Source organism: Anneissia japonica, unplaced genomic scaffold, assembly GCF_011630105.1.
Source record: "Anneissia japonica isolate Jap-2015-1 unplaced genomic scaffold, ASM1163010v1 scaffold1810_len1271414_cov176, whole genome shotgun sequence".
In the NCBI taxonomy this organism is placed as follows: domain Eukaryota; kingdom Metazoa; phylum Echinodermata; class Crinoidea; order Comatulida; family Comatulidae; genus Anneissia; species Anneissia japonica.
This window is the reverse complement of record NW_022702449.1, coordinates 497,299-507,204: the sequence shown is the minus strand read 5'-3', so window position 1 is coordinate 507,204 and position 9,906 is coordinate 497,299. Positions and strand designations below refer to the sequence as shown.

The following is a 9,906-nucleotide window of genomic DNA, read 5'->3' as shown; positions in this document are numbered from 1 at the left end:
AAATTTTAATCTTAGAGGGGTTTTTTTCTTGATTTTTTTTTCTTTTGGCGACGGCTGAGCACATCTTTAAAACTTGAAGTGAAATCATTATAATGTGAACTTAAAATTCTTCGCGTTAGTGGATCGAAGACGTATTTAAGTATTGTGTATTTTGAGACTTAAGCTGATCAGCTATAAGCTGACAATATTCGCTAAGAAGATTACTTGTATAGCGACTGATGTGCTACACCATTCCATCTTAACATTCTTGTATTTCGCGACGATATTGCCCGTGTAAATGAAACGTTGGAACGTGACGTTCTCAACAAAAATATTATGATTGAACATTTGAACATTTGCGATGGCCACGAATTATACAGCAAAGACCTACATTTCTCCGAGAATGAATATTTCAAATGTAGGCCCCTTATCCATATTTAATGATTTTACTCATAATATTCCACGTTTCTATGTCCGCGGTTTCATGTTAAAAAAAAAACAACAAAAAACATAGACTATAATGTTTGGTATATACACGCTTGTGATCGGATGGAGTCGCACTCGGAACCAGTTAAAAACGAAGACTCATTTCTCTCATTCAGTCGGTATGATTTTATTCTAAGAAATTATCCAACTTATGTATATTGTCTTTTGATATATGGCCTATAGGCATATCCTATCAAACTCTAGGGAATTATGTACAATAGCTTTTTATATCTCTTCTTATCTTGCTTGGCATTAAAAGATACTTTTATGTTCACAGAGGTACATAGGCCCACGTAAATATAATCCCCGGACCTAGATATAATGTATTTCCTTAATATATAAATATATGGAGTTGTTTTACAGAACAAAAATACATTTTCACAAAATTCTTGGCAAAACAGCATAGGCCTATTTATAATGTATTACCATAATTTTTAACACACGGCACTAATTTGAATTCATTTGTACCAATATTATGGCGGCCATTCTGCTCCTCTTCGGAAAGGTGTGCTTTTCGTGTTTTTCTAGTTCTCGCCTATTACCATGCGTGAATGCTTAATTGCATTTCGTCAATGCCAGGCCACCGAGAACAGGTAACATATCCCTCGCACTATTCAAGCGTAGTTCAATGCAATTTGTAGCAACAATTGGGGGCTTGTTGTAAGAGTGGCTATGGGAGCATGAAACAAAGTCCACAATGATCTGAAAGAGTAAGTCCTTTGACAAGCAAGCCCTTCCAATCATGGCCCACCAATTTCAAGCTAAAGCAATGTACCAACTTGCTTATGATGATTAAAATATAATTTAAAATTACATATGTACATTTAAAATTACACAATAATTACTAGTACTGTAGCCCTATAGTCTACAGTAACCAATCAATAATATGTTTGATAACACTCCTGATATAGGATAGATAAACATTTATGAATAGCCCATATAATTATGTCATAAATTTTTTAATATAATTTGAGTTGACTGATTTTGTGTAAGTCCATCATTCATCTACGAATATTAATATCAAAAGCTGATGCAAACTGTAAGCAGAATATTCATTAGCAGCGAAATATCAATACAATAATGTATTATTAGATGCTACGGCAACTGTCATCGTTTCATAATACTATAGCCTATAAGCTTCTATCGAACAGACGTATAGTTCATACCGGAGAGGCATTGGCTGCTATATTATTCGGGTTCTCGTATTTGATTTTCTGCACTGAAAGCTTCTTAGAAAAACGTGTCCATGAAATTAAGGTCTTTGTTGACCAAATCCACATTCCACTTGTTATTCCTACCACAACGCACATAAATATTTTCAATATAAAAAATTCAATATTAGGTTTCGATATGCCGTCCATCCACTCGTCGTAGTATGCACGTTCATAAAAACTGCACGCGATGACGATAGTAGCCGGGACAGTATATAGCACGGAGAAAACCCCGATTTTTACCATCAGTCTTTCCAGTTTGTCTGTTTTCGTGCCGTCATTTTTCATAACGGAACGAATTTTGAAAAGAGATACGAAACCTGTTAACAAGAAAAGAGTACCAGTAGCTAAATATGTGAACAGTGGAGCTATAACGAAGCCAGTGAGGGCCTCCGAGTTGTGATTTCCAACATAACACATCCCCGTTAGTTCATCAGCGTCCACGACCCTCATGACTAAAATAACAATTGTTTTGATGGCCGGGATTCCCCATGCTCCAAAATGAAAGTAGCTACTATGCATTTCGATAGCTTCGTGACCCCACTTCAATCCCGCGGCTAGAAACCACGTTAACGTCAGAATCACCCACCAAAGCGAGCTGGCCATACCGAAGAAATATAAAAGTAAGAAAGTAATGGCACACCCTGTGTTTTCAAGTTCTTTTAGAATGAGAAATTTAACTCCGTTTTCTTCGTCGCATGCGATTGCTTCCCTACCTGCGACAAGGCGAACTATATAAGCTATGCTACACATGAAGTAACAGATAGCTAAAAATATTATTGGTCTCTCTGGATATCGAAAGCGTGATGGGTCAATCATAAAAGTAAGAACAGTAACTAAAGTTGAAATGAAACACAAACACGACCAAATGGCCATCCATAACCTTGCAAAATCCTTCTGTGATTCAGTGAACAAAAAATCCTGATCGCATCTCAATGAGCAATCGTTGTATTTCTTAACGTATATCCATTTTTGGGGGTCATGTTTGTGACTACACGTCTCCATGTCTACTGCGCCAGGTAGAGTGACTAAAATACCATTACGTGGGCCCCCTATAGGTCTATGTCGGATCGGTGGGTCAAGCTTGTCTTCTTCTGTTTCTTCAGGTCCCGGCATACACAGATGTCCTTCGATATTTTTCTTAGGGAATCTTGAACAATTCAAACTGGCTGGCCACGGAAACCCAAACTCGTTTAATACAGGTTCACATTTCCTTTTTACGCGTTCACACATAGGCGCACATGCACCTATCGGTTTATCCAATTTTTCAGTACACATTGGCACATGTACGGAACACAGAAAGAACTGTAGCAGTGAAGAGCACCCGTACTGGATGAGAGGGGTGAATGTTTGAAGGGTTAGGCCAGCGTCTTGTTGAAGTTCATGCCCAACGAGGTTCGGCATACTGGTTAAGTTGTATCCTAGCCCCTTACACATTTCAATCTCAATCGGCATACATCGCTTAGGTTTCGGCTCAAAAAATAAATCATTAACATGTTGAGCTCCCATTTCAGACACATGGATAAATATAATGAAAAACAGCAGAAAACGCCACATGATTTGTGAGCACGTCTTCCCCATTATCGCCAATGTTCTTTAATTCACCATTGTCAACAACTTGGCTTTCCTCTGTAAATCCTTAAATGTCTACCGAGACTATTGTATTAAAAGCCTGTTCTTTCTTCCGCTGCCTGTAGTCTTGTGAAGGTCCACACACTTCCAATCAAGGACCTAAAAAATACAAATGAAAGTTCTCACAATAAGATATCGATTCGTGCTCAAATTCTAGTAAAATGAAACCATGCTAAACAAATTCGATATGCATCCATCTTCCCAGTGTCGTTCGATTGCTACGGTACTACACCTTCAAATGCTAGTTACTTTAGCACTACGCGATATAATACTAGTCTGAATGGTTTTCCATTATCACCTGAGTGTTCTTGTTTTGAGATGAACAACTCGTCACTACTTTACGGTTCGGCTGTTCACATGAAGTGATTGCCTTTACATGCCTTTACCAATGCAAACTTTGTTTCCTGACATCGGCTCCACCCCCGAAGCTTAATCCTCGACACAATTTTCCTCAACGGCGTCCGTGATTGGCTAGTTTGCGTTCGCCGATCAGGCAAGCAAATACACCGCCAATAAGTACAATCGATGCAACACAAAGGGCACGGTTATTACAAGCTTTGCAAAGGAACACAACAATAATTAAACGACCTTTTGTGAATAACCATTAAAAAGATCTCACTTTCTAAACATTATAGAGAATCCGCTCATTATTTAATTAGTAAGTTTTAAACACCATTCATTTTGTATAGGCCTGCACCAGAGCAGCGTTACATTGTAACGCACGCATGGATACTCGACATTACAAGAAAGAAATCATACGGTACATACAGTCGTCGACAATAATAATAATAATATAATAAAGACTTCTCCCTATGACCTATCTATGACCTATGTTGTAAATCGCCTCTTGAATTGAGGTCAAACGATTAAAAATTACTCCTTGTTATTATTATTGACTGTTTTATTTATAAAATACCTGTCATGTATAAAATAGGATACGGAGAGCCATCGGCAACGTAGTTGTGAAGGCCATAGTAGTTGGTACTCAGAGCGCCCAACGTGAATAAAAAAAATACGGTACTGTATTACGCACAAAAATTAGACCATCGTATGGACTATCGGCAGTGGCGTATCTACGTGGGGAAGGGAGGAATTGTGCCTTCCTCCCCCAATAAAAAGCTTGCGCACCCCCACCCCTAACCCTTCCGCGGGAAATTTGCTGAGCAAAAGTACACTCAACTGTTGAAAAACATAGGCCCCTATTACGTTTATTAGCTGTCTATTACGACAGCTAACACCCCTACTTAATCATCGAGCACCCACTTGACCATCACCCCCTCCTCTCCCATCAGCACTATCCCCATGTCAATACTCCTAGATACGACATTATTTTCTACGATGAATGAATGACAAGGGAGGTTCATATTTCATCAACCGAATTTGATGATTCACGAAGCATTAACTCATGTTATATAGGCCTATACCGGTAGTAGTCTAGATTTCGTTGTTGGAATTACCGTTAAGTGTCAATGGCGGCAATACGGCGTACTAATAATAGAAAAATGTCTGTCCGTTAATATTGAAGTTACATTTAATCTCCCTAAAAGTGTGACGTAAATATACCATATATAGTACGATAGGAGAGACCTAAATAATAGATTCACCAGAGTGGAATGTTCTAATATTTTAGCGTCTTTTTAAATAATTAAATGGGCAATTTAGGTAAATGGGCAGTTTAAAAAATTGTTATTGCAAATTGTAGTGTTCTGGCAACTTGGCCTACTTGGGACATACAGTATACTTCTGACATGCTTATTCGTGATGGTACTTGCCGGGCACACAGCCACTGCGTCATAAGACGGTCGTGCGTCCCGGTCGGCCGCGAATCCATCTCCGCTTTGTGTGAGCGCGTTGAACGATGACGCATGCCCTGATTGCCGGTGGCAGTCTAAACGGATCGTCAACGAAAACGATCCGTTGCGCGCGAGGGCCGACGACGTCCTCAGTTTTACTGCCCCGACTTTACGGTACATGTGCATTTCGTGTAGAGAGAAGTCATTTGTACCCAAAAAAAAAAAAACAACAACAACTTTGGCGATTCAGGCCTAACCAGTGACTATTGTAATTGTGAGTTTTATGCATCTGTCTTCTGGTGACGAAATCATTCTTGTGAAGAAGGAATTTAGCAATCTCTGTGGGTCCATAGAATTCAAGAGACCTAAATATACAAATCCAAATATCGACCGTGCTGCGGAATCTGCACGAAACTACTCGATCTCCGCGCGATCTAGGAATGTTGTTCAGAAGTACTGTAGTAATCCAGTTGTTGGTATACAGCTAATACCTGCCTAAGACAATCGTAAATTAGATAGGGCTAATTTGATTTATAGCGTGATTGAGTAGCACGATGTGGCGTGTTTATAGCGTTGTGAACAGTAATGTATTTAAATCGTCCACACATGCACATTAATCTTTCTCTTGTTGACCGTTTTCAGTTCGAAATGATTCCGTCTTGAAAAGGCCTAGGTCTATTTATTTAGTCATGTTTCTCATACCTCATTTGTTTTATTTAGGCTATATTATTCTAACATCTGAAACCACATCTCCAAATTTACGATCTGGAAAAAAAAAGAAAGCTCTTACCGTACTTTTTTTTTTAAATCGTTAAATAAATGTTCTAATCTGGGCGCGGCACACAATGGCAGATGTTCTTCAGCCGACGCGACTCAAGTGAGCACAACCAGGCGACGAATTGCGAAAAAAAGGCATCTTTTTTAATGATGATCCGTTCAGACTTATGCTTGAATCAACAATGTCGGCGTCGCGTACCGTATTTTACCGAAGTGTGTGCGCGTGTGGATCACGATCGTCGGCGATAGATGACGATGTGTCGCGCGCAATAGTAGTAGGTCTAGAAAAAATAACTGCTTAAGTATTGAGTTGGCCTATTGTACATAATTGTGTAGAAAAGTAGGCCTATTAGGCCTATCATATAAATAATACAACAACGCCGTGATGTAATACTAATAAATACATTCGTACAAAGGTCAGGGTATAGATACTGTTTGCCTACGTCTAATAAGTTAATGGAGTTATAAATGTTTGATGTCTCATGAATCGCCAATTCAAAGTGATAAATTAGACTATATAGATGAGTCGTCGATCATAATAATAATAATAATAATAATAATAATAATAATAATAATAATAATAATAATAATAATAATAGATACACAAAAACCACGATCAGAAGCAGCAGTAGGCCCGATATTCATGTGTCCGTTAACTTTCCAACAAAGGCAATTAGGCAATATCACAATGCTGTGGTCTATTTAGTTATCTCATTGATACAACAATTTAATATGGTCACAAACGAGAACCATGTGTTTTTGTAGAATTACTAAATGAAATATATGCCGGTAGCTTTACACACAATTATTTCCACGGGTTTCATCGAGGCTTTTATACCACCACACCACCACAAGGCACAAGACTGCTGCTGCGAGTGAATTTTGTAGTGAACTTGGATTTTCACCTCGTTGTAGTGCGGATATAAAAAACACATTTTAAGTCGGTCGAGTAGGCTATGTAGCCTAAACTACAATATGGCTTACCTTACTGTTGGTTACACATCAACATGAAGGCCTAGGCCTATAGAACCAGCAGAATAATAATATAGGAACACTAATAATCTCTTTATATTCAACCATTGACTTGGTACCAGCCGTAAGTACCACGGAGTCTGGAGCACTCGGGACGCCGAGGCGACGGTTCGTGTTTGGTTGATTGAGTGGCGATGTTAAGTTAATATCCAAGTGCAGTGTAGGAGGATTAAAGTCCAATCGACACTCGTTAATTTCTGTCCAAACTGAACACATTGCGATATGATTGACAAGCGACACTTTTCCAATATGTTTATAAATTACTTGCGGTGGAAACCCTCATAGTAATCCGCTCTCATATAGACCTGCATAGGCCTCTGTATGGTTTGTCGTATCACAATAACCTCTTTATATGTGGTTCTCAAAGAACTAAACATTATTGTATACAGTATTGCCTTCTTGTTTTTGCATTTTGTGTTTGTTTTTTTTATTGTATTTACGTATTTCTGGTTTGGAACTCAGTAAACGAATTACTAGACAGGAAGGATAGATCAAACTGCTGTTATTATAATTCATCATGATGTTCTCGTCGCAGGCACCATGATATGAACCCAAAAATACACGAAAGACAGCACATAATAAACTTTACCACATTATATTAACCTCGAATATTCGTATTCTTTAACTGATGGTAAGATATAGTATAGACGAAGAGAATGCTGATATATACACAAGTGTCTATTTCTGAAGCCCTTTTTCTACTACAATCCATGCTTTTTTACGGTTATCGACATTTGAGGGCGTTATTGATAATTACTGTGTTTGTTATCGTCTGTTACCAGTATTAATTCGATTTCTGTTTTTTCTTTTTTTAAATTTAATCTCCTTTGGAATCGTCATTGATTTTGTTATACTTATATAGGCCTATATTTCTGTATATATAAATATCATTACCGACAGTTATAAAGAGTATATAGGTTTAAAAAGAGATAATTCTGAAACCTTCTTGCAGTAAAGCTATATAATGATAATAGTATATAAATTCTGCAGAGGCAGCACTGGTCCCGGGTTCGAATTTCGGTTGGGCACCTATTTTTCACACTCGCAGATTCCTCTAATTCAAAATTTATATTACATATTTATAGCATTACTGGTACAAGACGGTTCGAAATTGATCTCTATTATATCGTGATAGGTCTATATATACAGGCTTATATAATGTATATATATATATATATGTATATATATATATATATATATATATATATATTAATATAGGTCTATATATTCAATAAAAACTTAAGTAAAAACAATGGAGGAGAAACCCTCTACCCCAATATGGTGTGAAATGATTATCCCCATTAGGCCTATCATAAAACGAATGGATCTTTCCGATAAGCCCCGCCCCTCAAATATTGTTGCTGAGGTCCCACAAAAAGATAGCGTAAACGCACGTAAACACGAGCGTTTGTGGGACACGCGTGTTTTTGGGACATACGCGCGTAATCTTAGCGATGTTCTTATTGGTCAGTTGTTAAGTTTGATTGACACGCCGGAAAGGTCCATTACATTGTATTACGCAAACTCAGCCTTACATCTTAGACTGTGACTCATTTGTGTGTTTCATCGGGTTTTACAAAGAACATGAAATATGAGTTTGCATTCTGTCTATTAAATAAAGGTAGGTGTTCCAAAGCTTAACAAAATCAAGACTCGAAATACAATAACAAATATCCCCTTTGTATCATATTAAAGTATCCACAGTAAAGTAAAGAATAAGAAATATGATTGAACATAAAAACAATACCGTATAAATGAGTTATCATTAAGGCCTATATTACGAGAATATAAAAAATAATAAGAGTTAATATATATATTTATATATATATATATACATACATACATATATACATATATATATGTGATATATATATATATATAATTTTGATAATAATACATCGTTTCTGATAATATTTTGTCATTTATATAAAACACGTGCCAATTATACACCTCATTCGACGGTACTATTCTGTGAATCTGAAATATGGTTCATATATAATTATATTTTGAAATCCCCCAAAATATGCGTTATTATTTTAGTGTAAAATTGATCTACCTCCTTCTTCCGAGGTCAGAGTTCACACTCCCACGACGTATAATCTGTCTCGGTCTGTCATTGTTAAATTGGTTTCGGTTCCAACTCAAAGAGATCATGCAAAGTTGACAAATTGCCATGTTATTCTAACATATAGAAAATGACGGACATCCAACGCATCCAGTGAACTCGACCCTATAGCAGTTCGCGTACAGCAAATGCGCGTTCCATGTAAAAATCACAAATTTATTTTCGTCATTGACATGTTTATGTATACAGTGATCTATAATAGGCATAGATACAGTAATGGTCCCAATATGTTTATTGGAATCTACCAAGCAATGATGTCTCAGTCGTAATTAAGACAAAAAAATGACCGTGGCGTTGTTAGGAATGACGATGACAATCGAGAACAGTAGAGAAGACACGGTGAAGTCAAGATCAATCACTTAACGGTATTTGTGAAGTTCAATCTACCTTATCTCAGAAAGTATATTTGCTCATACTTAATTATGAATATTTTGTTTATTATCGACTTTATCGCAAAATTACGGCGCGTTGTTCATCGAGTGGAGATTAGATTTGCTAGTTACAAAATTCTGATCGCACTCTGCAAACATATTCCGCACAGAGTCCAATTTCGAGAATATATATTTTTTTAAAAACCAATTGTCGTATATTATAAGTAATAATAATCAATAATCTACGGAATTGCACTGCGCCCGAATGATGAATAACATAATTTCCTATTTTATTAATTTTGGTAATTTTACGTAACGGTAAAGAAAAAAATGCAGCTATGAAATTACCTGGCAGTTTAGCAGAAATGAAATAGGCCGTTAGGATCCAAATATAGTTAGCTTGGTTTCTTCCTTTCACGGGACCTCTGTTCTTTAGCAATGCTGTTTTCAATATGTAGCGTCACGGCACTGTTGAGTGCATGCTTGACTCCTCGACTGCC

The 9,906-nt window shown here is 37.1% G+C and overlaps 1 protein-coding gene across 4 annotated transcripts; it reads right to left on the bottom strand.

The window, feature by feature from the left end:
• Positions 1–571: 571 nt before the first annotated feature.
• On the bottom strand, positions 572–9,906 carry LOC117103900 (frizzled-4-like). Of its 4 annotated transcripts, none has more exons than XM_033244527.1 (2): positions 9,755–9,906; positions 572–3,407 (listed from the first exon to the last, which is right to left on the bottom strand). In XM_033244527.1, the coding sequence occupies exon 2, from the start codon at positions 3,255–3,257 to the stop codon at positions 1,626–1,628; it is 1,632 nt and encodes a 543-aa protein (XP_033100418.1). In that variant the 5' UTR covers positions 3,258–3,407; positions 9,755–9,906; the 3' UTR covers positions 572–1,625. The 4 variants fall into 4 exon arrangements, with proteins under 4 accessions (XP_033100418.1, XP_033100420.1, XP_033100422.1 ...); XM_033244529.1 differs by lacking the exon at positions 9,755–9,906 and adding an exon at positions 6,863–7,049; XM_033244531.1 differs by lacking the exon at positions 9,755–9,906 and adding an exon at positions 5,804–5,827.